At 45.4% G+C, this 17,634-nt stretch overlaps 1 protein-coding gene across 3 annotated transcripts in view; it reads right to left on the reverse strand.

Moving 5' to 3' along the window:
• EMB3012 (embryo defective 3012) overlaps nt 1–17,634 on the reverse strand; it is a 244,472-nt gene that overhangs the window by 171,120 nt on the left and 55,718 nt on the right. For all 3 annotated transcript variants that reach the window (XR_015187309.1, XM_086507191.1, XM_086507190.1), the window contains exons 11-19: nt 15,585–15,705; nt 15,198–15,481; nt 13,850–13,975; nt 13,651–13,713; nt 13,207–13,398; nt 11,644–11,703; nt 10,842–10,910; nt 10,595–10,726; nt 10,351–10,470 (exon numbers count right to left, since the gene is read on the reverse strand). Coding sequence is in view for 2 of the 3 variants with exons in the window: in XM_086507191.1 (XP_086363317.1) it covers nt 10,351–10,470; nt 10,595–10,726; nt 10,842–10,910; nt 11,644–11,703; nt 13,207–13,398; nt 13,651–13,713; nt 13,850–13,975; nt 15,198–15,481; nt 15,585–15,705 (1,167 nt within the window). In the remaining variant the exon portion in view is untranslated. The remainder of the gene's footprint in view (nt 1–10,350; nt 10,471–10,594; nt 10,727–10,841; nt 10,911–11,643; nt 11,704–13,206; nt 13,399–13,650; nt 13,714–13,849; nt 13,976–15,197; nt 15,482–15,584; nt 15,706–17,634) is intronic.

Genomic DNA, 17,634 nt, shown 5'->3' on the forward strand with positions numbered 1-17,634 from the left:
TCTACCCACTTCTTAACCATAAATTCCCCTGGCTGCTGAGGAAGCTTGGCAACCAGAGACTTGGTTTTAGTCATTAGTTCTGCAAAAGTCTCCTCTGGCTGGAGCACCATGTTGGCCAACTCATCCAAAACCTTCTCTTGATAGTCACCTAGCCTGAATGCTGCACAGAACTGTTGTCTTAAGGCTGCCCAAGTTGCAAAATGGTTCTCTGCAAACTGATTGTACCATTTGTCTGCTAAGCCATCCAGACCACGACCCCTATAGAGAGATACGAACCTCCTTGCATGTTCGTCAGCATCTTCTGAAGAGTCCTTTGAAGGTAAGGAACTTGATGTTTACCTTGGCCAACACACTAGCCAACGCCTCCATGGCTCCTTGCTGAGCCTGTTGCTCAATAGCCTGGTGTAGCAGAATAGGAGAGAGCTTTACTGGAGAAGGTGATCTGGAAGCTGTGGACCCCGATGAAGGAATGGTAATGTATGTGGAGGTATGGGTGATGAGGTTGATGGACTTCTACTAGGTACCAAAGGCCGTCTTCTGTTATAGTACTTCAGAGGGCTCAATAGTGCGCTTTGACGCTCAACTGACCGTCTTGTATGTGTCATGCAATGACCACCAATCCAACCAAGCTCTGGGTAAGAAAACCTTGAACTGGCTGAAGACTGGTCTAGACTCTACTAGACCAGGTAAGTGACTAGACCAGGCTCGACCAGGGACGAGGAGGACTAGACCAAGGTCCAAGAGAACTAGACCAGGGACGAGGACTGGTTCGACCAGGGCGAGAGATTACTAGGAGAGGGAGGACTAGACCAGGAGAACAGTGCAAGGCAAGGTAGGCGAAGCTAGATAGACCCACAGGTAGCTTCAAGATTTGTACCTCACAGAGAGAGATTTCAGTTGTCCCACCGCGATTGCCAAAATGAGAGCACCTGTAGCGCATATAATGTGGCGTGCTCTCTACAATGGGTGGTCCTCAGTGCAATGTGCGTGACAATCTCACTCAAACAGACTGAAAAGAAAGGAAACAATAGACATCAATTGAGCTCACAAAAACACAACAGCAGACCAGAACATATGACTCGACTATCTCAAAGAATTGATACAGCCTGAAGACGTGCTCTGTGTATAGACTCCCTCTAGACGACTACGTCTGGCTCAAATGTGAAGAAGATAATGATCCTAATGACCCAAAACGACTACTCATATGTACAATCATAAAGAGCCACCAACCGCCCATAAATGTCCAGTCAGCTAAGTCTATATCCAAACTGAGTGGTGGTGGTGACCTGGCCACGATGTCCACTAGACCACCATCGGTACCCTACCACGTGTCACTCCCCAGCCCAGAGGGTCCGTCCAGTTTGAACCAGACCAACCGTAACCAACTGTCCAACTGTCTGTCCTGTGAAAATGACACTGGGTGGACGGTGTGAACCAGCCTCGGCTAACTGTAACTTGTGTCCTGTGAAGTGACACTGTAGCCTGCTACAACTAGCTCCATCCTATATCAAATTGGGGGTGTGGTACATGGGTAGGTGTGGTGTAAGGGCTGCATGTATGATCGCAGTTGGGTCTGCCAGCATCAGAGCAAATCTCTCTTGGGCTGCCTGGTGGTCGCTAGTCTAGATCTCTTGGATTTGCACGTGGAGTCTCAAACTATGTCCTCGAGCTCGGGGGCGTCTCCTAGCTCTAAACTCTGAGTTTGTTGCAAGGTGACCCCTCTGTACATCTGTGTGAGGGGTGGTAGTACGGTAGTGGTTCTCTGAAAGAAGCTTGTAAGCTGTGACTGTCTACACCCTCTTCAAAAGGCCAAAATGACCTATGAGACCAATCCGTTACAAACTGGTGAGTCTAATACCATGTTTGGGTGCAAAAAAAAAGAGATACAAAAATGAATCTAGAAGTGCTACTAGCTAGAACTGTGTGGGGAATGTGTGACCCTTGATATAATGGATACCCATTTCAAGAGGGTGATATAATGAGCGATGAGTCCATCCTCATCTGTACACTAGATATGGAGATAGTATGGCTCGAATCCTCTATTGTAGTCTCCGTCGATGTTGTGAAGCTCCGCTCCTCAGTCAAAGAGAGAGAAGACAAAGAGAAAAGAAGAGAGGAGAGAGATGCAACAATCGGAAAAAAATAGAAAACAAGAGAGAGAGAGAGAGAGAGAGAGAGAGAGAGAGAGAGAAATGAAATGAAATGATTTGAAATGTTATATTAACGTCTTCAGAAGGCCAAAATGACCTATGAGACCAGAAAGTTACAATGTGGTGGATCTGATACAAAGTCAGAGTAACGAAAATGACAAAATAAAATAAAATGACAAAATAAAATGCTATGGAATCTGAAAAAGCTAGGTGTGAAAAGCTAGGTGGGATAGCTAAATCACAGATCACAAAAGATCCAACATTGGTCGCTAGCGGATCTCATCAATATCCTCCATGGTCAATAGCCTGACCCGGCGTCGTGCATGTCGGGCCAAATTGATCCGAATCCTCTGATGCAGCCTCCGTCAATGCTGTGTAGTCCTCCGCAGTCGTGGGCGTCTGGATCTCCCTAGCTCAGTCGCTCGATCGATCAGTGTGCCTCTAGTGTGAGGCGGCGAGCTCTCCTGTGGTAGTAGCTCCTCCGAGCGTTCAGTGTCTGCTCTAAAGAAGTCTGTGATCCGTTTCTGAGACTGGCTGGCCTCTCCCCTCATCATGCTCTCTCTGTGTCTGTGCAGCTCGAGCAAAAACAAACCCAAGCATCTCTGATCCTCGTACCGCATGACTTTGGAGAGTGGTCCGAAGCCCTCTCTGAACAAGCAGTGAAAGCGGCTGCATATCTCCTAGTAGACGGGCAGCGGCATGTGTAGTGCAACTCTGTCTCAGGCTCTAGGTCACACAGGGGGCATGTCCTAACCTCTGTTGGTACTCTGCTGTATCTCCCAATCTCGATCCGCAGCTGGTGTGAAGATGTGTGTATCTGGCCAATAGCACATCGTATCCCATGAGACAAGTAGGTGTCCACGTATCTGGGTCTTGTCACAAAACCGTTCTCCGTGAGCTGGAGAAGATGCTCTCTATAGAAAGCCATCTTCATGCCCAACTCCTGTGCTGGCTGTATCCATGTCCTCTTGGTGTCTAGTTGAGTCAAGTCCTGGCGGATGAGCCTGGTGATCTCGTACTGTGTGAGCGTCAAAGAGGGTGCATCTAGTGAGTACTGGAAGGGGGGCAATCTATCTATGTTGAACCCATGCGCCTGAAACCATGATGACAACTGCTCATGAGAGAGAGAGAGAGAGAGAGAGAGAGAGAGAGAGAGAGAGATGATATGATATGATATATTAACGTCTTCAAAAGGCCAAAATGACCTATGAGACCATCAGATACAAAGTGGTGAATCTAATACAATGTCTGAAGTACAAGTACTGAAAGTACAAAAAATGAAAACTGAAAATGAAGTGTGAGATATGAAATGTGAAATGTGAAAAGTGAAAATGTAGAAAAGGCCCTCAATGGTAATCTGGGTGTCGTGCTAGAATGCCTCTGATCCTCTGCTGGAGTCTCCGGAGAGAGAGAGAGAGAGAGAGAGAGAGAGAGAGAGAGAGAGAGAGAGAGAGAGAGAGAGAGAGAGAGAGAGAGAGAGAGAGAGAGAGAGAGAGAGAGAGAAATGAAATGAAATGAAATATTATATTAACGTCTTCAAAAGGCCATAATGACCTATGAGACCCGAAAGTTACAAAGTGGTGGATCTGATACAAAGTCAGAGTAACAAAATAACCTAACAACAGTACAAAAAAAAATTTATATACTATGGGGTCCTAAGTTGATCGATGTGAACCAAGCAAAAGACCAAGCAAAAAATGGGTGGCTTGTTGGGATAGCTGAAATACAAGAGATCTAGCATCGGTCGTTGGAGAATCTCATCAATTTCCTCCATGGTTAGTAGTCTGACCGGGCGTCGTGCATGTCTGGCCAGCGTGCTCCGAATTTTCTGTCGTAGCCTCCGTCGATGTTGTGTAGTTCTTCGCAGTCACGGGCGCCTGGATTTCCCCAGTTCAATCGCTCGGTCAATCAGTGTGCCTCTGGTATGAGACGAGGGGGAGCTCTGCTGTGGGAGTGGCTCTTGCGGCTGTCCCGTGTCTGCTCTGAAGAAGTTTGTGATCCGTCTTTGAGACTGGCTAGCCTCGCCATTCATCAGGCTATCTCTGTGTCTGCGCAGCTCGAGCAAGAACAAACCCAGACATCTCTGATCTTCGTATCCCATGACTCTTGAGAGTGGTCCAAAACCTTCTCTGAACAAGCAATGAAAGCAGCCTCGTATCTCGTAGTAGACGGGGCAGCGACATGTATAGTGTAGCTCTGTCTCAGGTTCCATATTACACAAGGGGCATGTCCTGTCCTCTGCTGGTACTCCGCTGTATCTCCCCGTCTCAATCCGCAACTGGTGAGAAGATGTGCGTAACTGGCCAATAGCACATCGTATCCCATGAGACAAGTGGGTATCCATGTATCTGGGTCTCGCCACAAAACCATCTTCCGTAAGCTGGAGAAGGTGGTCTTTGTAAAAAGCCATCTTCATGACCAATTCCTATGCTGGTTGTATCCATGTCCTTCTGGTGTCTAGCCGGGTCAGGTCTTGGCGTATGAGCTTGGTGATCTCTGACTGTGTGAGGGTGAGAGATGGTGCATCCAATGAGTAATGGAATGGTGGCAGCCGGTCTATGCTGAACCCATGTGCCTGAAACCATGATGTCATCTCCCCATACCAGCATGTTGTATCTCCTTGTATGGCTAACTGTCGAGAGGCTTCAAGTGCTATGTGAGCATATCTGTCTCGAGGAAGTGCCCATGTGTGGTTTCTGAAGGAGACTGATCTGGTGAGCGCCTCCACCACAAGTGGGGGGGCCGCTAGCTCTGCTCGGATAATGGCCCGTGGTACTGATGCCTTGGCTCTAATGAGCCGCGAGATCATAGAGACGAGAGGTTTCTCCATGTTCCCCCATCCGTCTGAGCGACCCGTCCTCCCATGGTGATCCAGTGAAGGTCCCCATATCTCGGTTCCATAGAGCAATGCTGAAGCCACCAAGGTGTCAAAGAGCCAGAGCTTCGTCCGAGGCTCCTGAAACTGACCCTGCGAACACATCCTCTCCAATCTACCCAATGCTGTGTGGGCTCTAGTAAGTCTGGTTTCTGCTTCTCTTCTGAGTGAGAATGTAGGTCCGCTAAAAACCACTCCAAGGTAAGTGTAAGCGTCTATGTACTCCACAGTCTCCTAGCCGTATGTGAGTGTGGGTGCTGACCTCCTGATCCACTGTGGGGTGGTATTAAACACCATAACCTTGGTTTTACCCAGGTTGACAGACAAACTACTTTCGTGGGCAAACGTATGCAGAGCATCCAATTGACGTTGCATTCCCTCTGGGGATTCGGAGATCAACACTATGTCATCAGCATATAACAACAGTGGAATCCATGTCCCTGCCAACTGAGCACCTTTATCCCCATCGCTGTCAATGTAGTCAGAAATCTCATCCACATACATACCGAAAAGAGTGGGAGAGAGCGGGCAGCCCTACTTCACCCCAATAGTGGAGTGAACCGGTGTAGAAAGTCCCTCCGGGGTGCGTACATGCCCTACTACTGATCTGTACAATGCCATGATCCCCCAAATGAGTTTTGTGGGTACTCCCATTTCCTGTAATCTGCACATCAGTCTAGCTCTAGGTACCGCGTCGAAAGCTTTGCGGAAGTCCACAAAGCTACAATAGATCCGTCTCCCATGAGATCTGCCTTGCTCGATGATGGCCCTGAGTGTTAGGATATGGTCAAGAGTAGAGAAGCCTCTCCTGAATCCTGCCTGCCCAGTTGCACGTATTCCTTCCCTCTCTGCCCATCTACTCAACTGTTGCTCAAGAATGGATGCATACAACCGTGCCAGTGTGTGCCCAATCATAATAGTGCGATAATTCCCAGGCTCCATGGGGTCTCCTGATTTGAAGATAGGTACGATTGTAGATAGGCTCCAAGTGTCCGGTAGGCCCTCACACATGGCACGGTTAAACATAACTGCTAGAAGCTCTGCTAGTAGGTCTTTGGCATGCATGAAATGCTCTCCCAGTCTTCAGACTGTCAATGGCTTTCTTCACCATCTCAGCAGTGAAAAAGACACATGTATGTGGGCATGGGTCGGGGGGGTTGGGGAGGGGTGGCTGTCCAGGTACTGTGTACAAAGATGATGCGTACTGACCCCAGGTCTCTGTGGAGGAAATAGCAGAGGGGGGGGGGGAGGGGGGGGGAGGGGGGGGGGGGGACTGCTCATGAAAGAGCCGCCACGCCTCACGCGAGTCTTGACTCAAGAATAGCTGATATAGATCCTGCTCGAGTCTAGCCAAAAAAGCCCTCTTCTTCCGCCGCACCAAGCGTCGGAAGTCCATCTGTGACTGTCTGTGAGTGACGTCCCCCAACAGCACCTCCCTCTGAAGTCTGGCTCTAATCTGGCGGCACTCCTCATCGTACCAGCTGTTCTGAGGCATGCTCCCAAATCGGCGGCTCTGCTCAGGCTGGGTGTGTGGGTATGCTTCAGCTGCTGCCTCATGTAATGTCTGTGTCAATATAGTAGTTAGCTCCTCCAGAGGTCGCCCCGAGTCCTCAGTGCATAGGCGTCTGTAGATTCCGTCCATGTATACAGAGTCCGTCTCCCTTGTGAATGTGTAGTGAGTAGGGACTGCTACTCGTGGCCAGTGTGCTGCACTGAAATGAAAGGAGATGGTCATTGACACCGGAGCATGATCCACCGCCACTCCGACCGGTCTGTGCCCAACTGTGAGATCCTCGATACTAGAGATGAGATTCGGTTGTGCCATGACATAGTCCACCGTGCTGGCTCCATGTCTGTGTGGGAAGCAAGTCAAGCCTCTCGCAGCAGGAAATCTTTGTCGGCCGTTCAAGATGGCCAATCCATGTGCAGTGCCCATGTCTATCAGGTGTTGCCCATACTCAGTATATTCCATATCGTGTGATAGTCTGGAAAGGCCCGTCCCTGCCACATCTATCTCTCTTAGCATCTCCTCTGAAGTATCATAAAACACTACTTGGTGATGGGCAGTCCTAGCATTGAAGTCCCCGAGGATGATAATGTCACCGTCCCTAGAGAACTCCCATATGTCATCATCCAAAATAGAGAAAGGGGACTGTCCTTTGGGTGGTGCATACACTGATGTACTCGGGGGAAAGTAACAAATAGCTAGATAGAGGTATCTGCCTGTCTCTGCTTTCAGTCTCACCCACATGTACCTAGCCTGCTCGTCCCTGCGGGCTATATGTATCAGTGGCTGCAGATCCTCTCTAAATAACACTGCCACTCCTCTCGAGCCCCGCCCTCTGTGCTATGAGCGTGTCTCCTGTCTGTAGGCTGTCTCCCACCTATATCCACTGATGTGAGGCATGGATTGCCCAGGGGCCTGGTGTGTCTCAGAGTAGAAGATGATGTCTCTTCCAGTAAAGCTATCCTCAAAAGCACCCACATCAAGACGCATAGATCCATTGCAGTTCCAGGCAGCTACTTTGAGTGTGGTCCCATAAGTCTCGCACCATCATGTGGAGCGTCGCTCAAGTATTACCACTTTTCCGTCTCGGTAAAAAGCGATCTTGCCTTTTCCCCTTGCCGCTCTAATCTCCGGCATTACTTCCTGCATATGAGCGATCTCAAGAGGGTGAGATCGTCCCCAAGAAAGATGTCAGTCTCTTTAAGAGTTGGTCTTTTCTTCAAGAATGACTTCTTTGCTTCCATGGAGGGAAAACGGAGGATGAGTGCTCTTTCTTTTGAGGTTTCTCCACTGCCTCCATTTTTCTTTATGGTGCCCACTCTCCATGCCCTTGTGTGTGTCGGCTCATGAATCCCCATCAAGACTGTGAGTTCTTTTACTTCTTCGTCCACATTGCCTTTGTTTGTAAGACCGCAAATTCTCACATGTAAAGCGCGCACCCTTCTCCTCTACTCCTCCTCTAGTGTCTGGTTAATGATGTTGTTGGGTGTGGACGTGAGCGTTATCTCCTTGTCTTTTCCTTTCTTGGCCACCTTGATCCATTTCTTGGCTTCGTCTGCCTTCTGTTGGGTTTTGGTAAGAACATCCACCCAAGAAGTCATCATTTCTTTGTGCTGTGAGAGAGATGAAATGTCATATTAAACATCTTCAAAAGGCCAAAATGACCTATGAGACCGAACTGATACAATCCTTGTGGATCTAATCCAATGTCTCGATACAAAAATAAAATGAAGTAAAGTGTAAGACTAAAATCGTCAAACTGAAATCATCATCATCATTATCCATGCTCGAGGATGCCCGGCATCAAACGCTGTCCAAGAAAGTATTAGCATCTGTCGTTGAAGAGCTTTGTCAATGTCTGCCTCTGTAAATAGTCGCAATGGATGCCTCTCATGCCGTGCTAGAATAGTCCTGATTCTTTGGTGGAGCCTCCGTCGATGTCCCGGTCACCCCCATAGATGTGGGCATCTAGCTCTCCCGAGCTCAGTGGTTTTGTCCACTAATATACCTCTGGTAGAAGTGGGCTCTGAAGTTTGTTATGAAGCATGCTCATCCAGCTGTTGAGTCCCTGCTCTGAAGAAGTCAGTGATCTCCCTCTATGAATGTGCCACTACCTCCCTGTGTCTGCGCAGCAAAAACAACCCGTGGCACCTCTGATTATGAGGTCTCATGACTCTAGCCAACGGTCCAAAGCCCTCTCTGAATAGACATTGAAAGCGGCCTCGTATCTCATAGTATACCAGACAAGACAAATGTGATGTAACTCTGTCTCTGGCTCTGTATGACGCAACTGGCATATCCTGGCTTCTGTTGGTACTCTCCTAAATCTGCCAATCGCAATCTCTAGCTGATACGATGATGTGCGCATCTGACCAATACCACATCTTATCCCATAGGATAAATGAGTGTCCATATAGGCCGGTCTGATCACGTATCCATCCTCTCTTAATTGGAGGAGATGCTCTCTATAGAAAGCCATCTTCGTGCCCAACTCTTGTACCAACTGTATCCATGTGCTTCTGGTATCTAGTTGAATCAAATCCTGATGTATAAGTCAGTCTAGTGGTCTCTATCTGTGAGAGAAAGGGAGGTGAATCCAAGGAGTACAGGAACAGAGGCAGTCTATCCATGCTGAAGCCCATGTGATTGAAACCATGATGTCATCTGCCCATACCAACATGTTGTGTCCCCTTGTAGCGCTAGCTGTCAGAATGACTCAAGGGCTAGCCTAGCTAAAGCCACAGCTTTGTTCGAGGTTCCTAAAACTGAACTTGCGAACACATCTTCTCCAAACCTCCCAAGGCTGCATAAGCTCTCATCAATCTAGTCTCTGCTGCTCTCCTCAATGGAGAGAGAATAGGGAGGGGGTTGGGGGGCCGGGGAGAGGAGGGGAGGGGAGGGGGGGGGGGGGGGGATTTTGCTTCGTGCATGAGTTCAACTCGTCTTGCCTGCTGGCACAAATATGTTGATTGTTCTTCTTTTACGCTGTGTACTCCAGGTACTGTATTTTTAAATAACACTATCAAGGCTAATCACTAGATAAGCATTTGATTAGCATAAGTTTGGTGCTGAATCTCCACAGTGATGTATCCACTTAACCTTCTTCATCGGCAACATCCTTGTCATTAAGTCCTAGAGCTATTGCTGGTCATTCAAAGGCCCACACAAGGAAACCCGCCATCAAACACTTTCCGCAGCTCAACAACAGCTTGACTCGCAAGTTGTATGGTGTGAACATCTCAGTGTCACCTTCCTATTTCAAGGTATCCCTGCCACTACATACACTTTAGATAATACAGAGAGACTCTTAGTTGATGTCCAACGGGAGTGAATCAATATGATACTATTTCTTTCTTCCATTGCATACAGAATAAGCTCTAAGGAGGGCTAATGGTGGACATACAATGCCCTTCATTTGTATGCACACCCTTGACAAGGGCTACCATGTGGATTTAGAGAGCCAACCATATACCTAGTTTCAACAGTACATCATAATTGGCATGCATACGAAGCTCTATTTAGGAAGGTGCTTTTTCCGCCCATTTTGTTCATGAATCTCGCATACATCCACCGTGCTCTGTTATTTGCTAATATCTATCCAAGCTTCCTTCCAAAGCGCACAGCTAGATAGCAGGTGCTGTGAACTGCCATACTACTAACAGTTTTATTATTCTTCATACATAAAGATTTTATCTTTTCTGTCCTTATAATTCTGGCAAGTGTATGACATGAACTATATTTCGAAACATGACTTGAGGTTTGGCACAGTTTTGACAGATCTTTGGTAGACCGACATGATTAGCTCAAAGAGCACTCACCACATAATGTGCACCGGGTGCAAGCACAAGACCTTCCGGGTGGAGGGTAAGTGGTTCATAAACTTCGACTTTCTTCTGCTCGCTAACTATGTCCTGCCCATATCTGGATGAAACACTAGCCTGCAAGAATGCAGACAAATTTTTTTTTTAAGCCATCTGAATTATTGTTCGAAGGCTAAAAAGAAGCATTCCAAAATATTTTTTCCCGAATTCTACTAGCACCTTTAGGAAGTGCAACACTTACATAAATGGTTGTCACACCAACATTGACTCCCCGGACTAAGAACGTTGATCCTGAGGCCTTATTCTCTGCACCACACCCCTCAAGTTCTAGTATTCCATCTTTGACATGTATTTGGATATCCATGAACCCCAACTTCGATCTCATAAAAATGATCATCGGATAAATGTTGTCAGCAGATATGGCTTCATATTTATGCTAAAGAAATATGACTATCTGATCTTATGCAAACAAAACCCATCCCATTTACCTGTGACTCACTAAATATATTTCCATTGTTCTCCCCTGCTTGCAGTTTTACTTCAAGAGATGAATGCACCTGTCAAAAAAAAGAGCATAACCACAACAAGGTCCATCTTCTTGAGAAAAAAATTAGTGCCCAAATCTGTTACGCCCAGGAAATTGAACCGAGGATGTTAATCAAACCATCCTTCTTTTGCAGTTCTAAGAATGAGTATATATGCATGCTGTCCAGACTAAAATTATGCAAACCTCATAAAATCAAAAAATAATCATTATAATGGGACCCTTGGTAAGGTGCAAGCCCGTTTGATCAGTTGAATCTCCCGTGCCTGTGACATGCTCAAAAGTAAAGGCCAAAAACTAGGGGTATGGCAAGCAACTTGTAAAAAACATGAGCTTACCACAAGTTTTACCTCGAATGGCCAGTCACAAACCACTCTGACGACACACAAAAGGCCTATGCACTAAGCTACAAATGTGCTTGAAACCATTTTGGCCTCCATAAGAAAACAGTACAGAGAACAAAAGAAGATATCCATAGAATCATATTATCTATAAGGTCATACTACTCTATCCAGGTAAAAGAATGCCAAAGAATTTGTAACGACACCTCTTTTCAGAAGCTGGACATTTTCATTTCACTATAGACTGGACAGGAAAAATTTTACAACATTGAGAATAAGACTAAGTTATTCAGATGTGCTCAACAAGAAGGAAGCGGTGCGTGGGTGGTGGGGGGGGGGGGGGGGGGGGGGGGGGGGGGTTTCGTGGGGGTTACACCTTGAATAGCTGCAGAGTAAGGGAGGTACCTGAATGCTGGCTTCCTCAGGCATGACAAGGTGTAGCCAGGCAGCTTCAGCAACAACTACCTATTCCCATAGATTAATGCCAACAGTCAAACAAAAAATAAAAGAGAGAGACAACATGACTCTTTGAAATTTTGATGAGCATCTTTCTTCTTGTCCTTCAAGCACGACCACATGCAATGACACCTTAAAACAAAGACTCTACCCCAAAATAGAAACAAAAACACAAAGAAAGGAATAATTCAGAAAAAAATTCATTGCTGATGCGCAAATGCTATCAGATGGCTGAAGAATACTGGTTTATATGTAATTCAAATGCCAAAATCACCCATAAAACCAAAACCTAAAATTGTGTCTCTCATGAATAACCTGTATCTACCAGAGCAACATAGAAGCACACAGAAACCACAGGACCCATAATTCTACAGGAGAGAAGACCACAAACCACCAGGCACATCCGAATAGAATTATTACTGACTATTTCATCACCACACAGTCGAGAACAAATACGCCTGCTGACACCAAGCAAGCTTCATCGACATCAGCAGGGACACATCATCGCAAGGCTTTCATCTTCTAGAGTAGTGCTTGATAGAGCAGTGGCACCAAGCCGGCTGGAACGCCCATGCCCACCCAGACGGAGAACCAGACACCCCCTTCATAGACGGATCAGAGCTATTATTGAGCGCAACAGGAGGAAGATGCCAAGGCCTCCCAATCATGCACATATACATCATTCCATGAGAGAGATACCCTGTGAGAGAGATTCTCAATGATATCATCTATATTTTGGACAACGAATGTACTCTTAAATAGCCAGTTTCTTTAAGCCATTTAAATTTATGCTAGTTTTTCTATCCCCGTCAGAAAATAGATATACTTTTTCTGTATGTACTGTTTGGTCTCATAGGCCACATCGGCATCTTTGAGATGTTAATATAGTCTTCTTTCTTTCTTTTTGTGATGATTGAGCTCTATGAGAAGCACCCCTACTCATGGTAAATTATCTTCCTGGTAAAGGGTCCATGTGCTAATCAAAGAGAGTGAAATAGCTACCCATATCTCAGAATATATACTAGGCATCTTCAAATGAGGCTTCCCCATCTCAGATTCGAGATCACGTAGCTGGAAAATATGCTTCTTTTAGTTTAGTCCTCAAATCTGCCTGTCTCAATTTTGAAGGCTGGTGTGAAGCATGTAGCTCAAGTATGGCAGGATGTGAGATGAATCCATCCTCAATTCCACATAGAAAATCGTACTCTGCCATAGGTGAGTGAATGTTGGAAGAGTACTAAAAAGAGGTGGTAACCCATGCTAGATGTCAGGATGACTCCAAGCCCAAGGTGCAAAGCTTTCTTTCAACATTGCTTAAACTAAAATTGCATTTCCAAGTAAGCCAAGAGGCTTAGACCATAAATATATTCAATCAAACCATCACCCCGCCATAAATAGCATGCAAATTTGTCCATAAGTGTCTTGGCAAGAAATACTTTCACATTAAGTCCACTTATTTCACACAACCTACGGGTGGTCAGGTGTATGATGTGAGTGCAACATGTGACATACCAATGCAGTATCCAGAGCAGGTGAGATAAGTCCAACATCCTGCACCGTGATGAGGGCTGCACCCAAACCCCTTGCAGCAACTGTCAACTGTAGAGATTGCGGTAGAAGAGGTTGATCCAGAGCAACGGCCACATTTGAGTCATTGCTGTATGCTTCAATATGGCTCGATCCACCCACAACCATCAACACACCCTAAAAAACCAATAAAGACTGAACATTCAGTCCTCAATTGCCTAAATAAACATACAAAAGGACAATCCTAATAAAAGTTTTAACACCTACAACAGTCAAGATTGGAGAAAAAGTAATAGGTAACTTTTCAGTTACGAACATAGTTTATGAAAGCCCACTTAAAGAAGCGTGACTTCGTCGAGAACAGTGCCCATCACAATAAACAGGAACATCTTACGATCTCAAAAGTATGGGAAACACGATAAGAAACACCTTGGCATGGATGTGATTATAAAGCAGCAGAAAATTCGGTGACACTCTCAGTGATGTCACTAGCTGCACAAAAACAACATAGTAAGAGATGCTAAACTAGAATTTTCTTCAGCAGCTTGCAATTAAGCTTTAAGGTAGATCTTGATAACACCTTTAGAAAAACATATTATTAATTTGTACATTATCAAATTATGAAGACCTGTAACTGCACTGCATCAGTAAGAATGAGCATTCCTTGATTTGAGAAATCAGAATTTTGTAAGTGAATTGCTGACATGAGCCAGCTCTCCTTGTGAAGCATCCGTACCGTTGCCCTTAGAAGGCACTGAAATAAAGAAACTATTTGATAAGCTTGCTCAATAACTTTTGATTGAAAGAAGCACTAAGACATACAAACAGGCTGAAGGCATTAGGTTGCATATCCCTTATCCACAGACTGTCCTCATTTCGCAGAGAGCAGAGTATAAACAGGGTAGCAGCAATACCCCCCTCCCCATTAAGACACATCAACTCTCCTGCTTCCAAAGAGAACCAAAAGATAGTCCCACTTTACTCATATGACTATCAGCATATCTCTCTGAAAATTTGTGATTAACTAAATGTCTCGGGTCTGAAAACTAGTTTGCATCTTGCACTAAGAAAGCACTGTTCGGTATTTCTAAAAACAAAGTACATATACGCACATTTTTTAGACCTGTCCTCTAACAGAAACTAAACTGTGTATAAATGATATAAACAAAATTTCTCTACGGATTAACTCGTGACCAGCCATCTCCTCTATTGAGGCTAGCCTATATCTTGCATACAAGAGCACCATCCAGTAAAATTAGACAAAATGCCAAAGATGTACGAATATGCGTAACCTATCCTCTACTGAAGCCGCTAGAAGCATACTCTCAACATCCTCTGAAGCACATGCTCCACCTTAGTCGAGAACTAAACAACTCAACATCCAACTCATATATCGTATGATTACCAGTCATGGTGAAATTCAGCAAAGCTCAAAGTACATTTCCTGAGTTTGTACTTCTAATTGTCCAGCCATTAAAGCAGTTATGGGCTCTCATGTACACAGTAATAGAGAAATTTCATCTTTTTTATTATAAAAAACAACAGAGAAAAAGTTCGCTCATTTGTGCACAAAATTTTGTAACTACATATTCTCAGCCATAAACAATCGATCTGTAATGTGCTAATGACCGTATCGTTTCAACTCTTTCAGAAAAACTATATTCCACCTTTCCTAGCTGCAAACATCCTCCACACACACAAGAATATACTCACCCAAAAAAAAAAAAGAGTTCAGTCTTCTTGATCATAAAAACGAAAAGAGTATTATTAGAAAATCTCTCTTCAAAGCCAGACAGATAATTTTCACCAAAAAAAAATTGGGTGCACAATTTTTCTTGCATGTTATCAAATATCACTGATGCACTAAGATTGACAGAAAACTTAACATACTCAACTCAGCTGCTGTTATTGAACAAGCACCTGGGGTCTCATTTACATCAACGTCAACAGCAGAAAGACATTTCTGAACAAATTACCTGGCCAGAATTTTCTTTGAGTATAATGTTTTCTTCCAAACTTCCATTGTCAATAAATGCTTCGGATGGGGGGTGTCCTTCCCAATAGGCCAAACCTAGACAGTCCACAAGCATCCAATCTACAGGCAAAGAAGATGCATTTGCAAAAGGGCTTCCGTTTCCATCCAGAGCAACTGCAGCAACCCTCAAACTTCGCCCATTGGCAACTGTGACAGGAGATAGGTGTACTCTATTGCGGTCACGGTGTGCTTGAGCTGAGAGTTTGATATTTTGAACTGTGCTTTCTGAAGCCCAAATCAAATTTCAAAACAGAAATAGCTGAGCAACCAGAAAATGAAAAACTTTTAAGGGATCACATTGACAAGAAAGCATATGTCAACCTCTCACCAGTATCAACAAGAAGAGTAATTGACGATGGTACACTGCAAACAAGAAACAAATCCACCGCTGCAATTCTTGGTGCTGAATACTCCTCTCCAAAAAGATTTCCACGATAAAACGTGAGTGTCTACAAGTAAAACACGCACTAACACATTAACAGGGGCAATTACATATAGTAGAAGCATTCCATCATGAAGCACAATCAAAATGTGTGCTTGCCGGGGGGAAGAGGGGGGAGGGAGGGAGGGAGTGTGTGTGTGGAGAAATGAAATGAAATAAAATGTTATATTAGCATTTTCAAAGGCAAAAATGACCTATGAGACAGGGGATTTGTGTGTGTGTGTGTGTGTGTTGTGTGTGTGTGGGGAAAGAGGGGGGGGGGGGGGGGGGGGGGGGGGGGGGGGGGGGGGGGGGCACTCAATGATGCTCTGTAGCCTCTAATGTTGATCTCGCCTACAGTGTGAAGATCCTCGCATCCTTGGGCGTAGCAAACGGCCAAGCCGGATGACTCGATCAAGAAGGATGCCCTGATGAGGGTGTGACTTCGTAACTTGTGGTGGGCCATCCCGAGTAGTCCCTCTGTACAAAGTAGTGATCTGCCTCTGTATGGATCCTCTATTTGTAGGTCCTCTGCTCTTGAGGGTAGTCTCTCTCAGTCTACGGATCTCCAGCAAGAAGCAAGAAAAGACCTAGGCACCGGCCAAAGCCCTCTCTTAAAAGTTAAAACACCCGTGGATCTCAATAATATATTGTACAATGGCAAATATAGTGCTCCTTTGTCTCTAGCACTCTCTTGCATAATCCCTCCTTCGGGGGTAAACCTCAGTATCGGCCAGTCTCTATCTCCAACTCGTGAGGCAAGCTTGAGCTGAGGTGCGTAGCTGAAAAATAACACATCTAATGCCATGAGATAGGTGGGTGTCCATATACTTCATTATGTGTATCTATCGTGTCACAAGACGAGCACCACGTGCCAATAGAAAAGAACAGACTAAACAAACTTTTAACACTTCAATAACAACTGAATTGAAAGAGAGAGACGACACGCGACACGGAGTGGCTGAATTCCACCCCAGAGAGTATTGTCCCCAAACCTTGGCGCCCGTTTCATTATTTCTTTATATTGCATCAACACAGTACAAGCCGGTACTCCAGACTCTGCACTTTCTCCAGGAAGTATGCCAGAGAATGAGCCCATGGCCTCATATTTAGAGGCCCTAGGCCCCAAAAGCAGTTTACATGAAAAGCCTTCAAACTCAAAAGCATCTAGTTCAAAAGCATCTAGTCCAAAAGCAATGCCCAAAAATCTGCCAGCGCGTTTTGCGGAAATCCGTACAACCGCCACGTCAACACTGTCAGCACAAAACGCGGGTTGTCCATACAAGTCTGCCACATTATCAGCCGATTGCGCAAACCTTTGTGTCTGGGTGTGGGTCCTGCTTTATTTTTTTAATTCCTTTATGCCTCTTGGGCCCCATCGGACAAGGTCCCATAAGTTGGTTAGGACTTGTTCTTCTGTTGTTGCTTGCTCTTCTTAGGGTTTAGGCCCCTTGGCGGGATTCAGTGGCTTCACACGTCATCAGTTTGTGACATCCCCCCTTCTTGAAAGAGAGTAATCATCCGCGATTACAGCATATCTGCAAAACAACTCAAGTTAGCTCAAAAAAAATTCGAGGGACAATCCGAGGGAGAATCAGCTTGCTTTTTTTTTTGTTAAGGAGTTGGTTTCTCCTTTCGGCTCTTTTGATCAAGGAGTCGGCTTCTCCTTTCGGCTCTTTTGATCAAGGAGTCGGCTTCTCCTTTCGTCCATATTGGAACTCTTCATACGTTGGTGTAGTAAAATTAGCCATCACACCCAGACCACATTGATCTTCCATGGGTGTCTTGATGCACTACTATTACATACCCAGGCAATCTCATCCAATTTAGAATATTCAGTAGGTGGCACATCACAATGCAACACAAACACTTACAAATGCATGTTACACGACACAACAAACGCCGCCGCTGAGCACTCCCCCAAGACAAACGGTTTGCGGTATGAAGCTACTCAACG

This window comes from Adiantum capillus-veneris, chromosome 30, assembly GCF_014529385.1.
Source record: "Adiantum capillus-veneris isolate H3 chromosome 30, ASM1452938v2, whole genome shotgun sequence".
Taxonomy (NCBI): Eukaryota; Viridiplantae; Streptophyta; class Polypodiopsida; order Polypodiales; family Pteridaceae; genus Adiantum; species Adiantum capillus-veneris.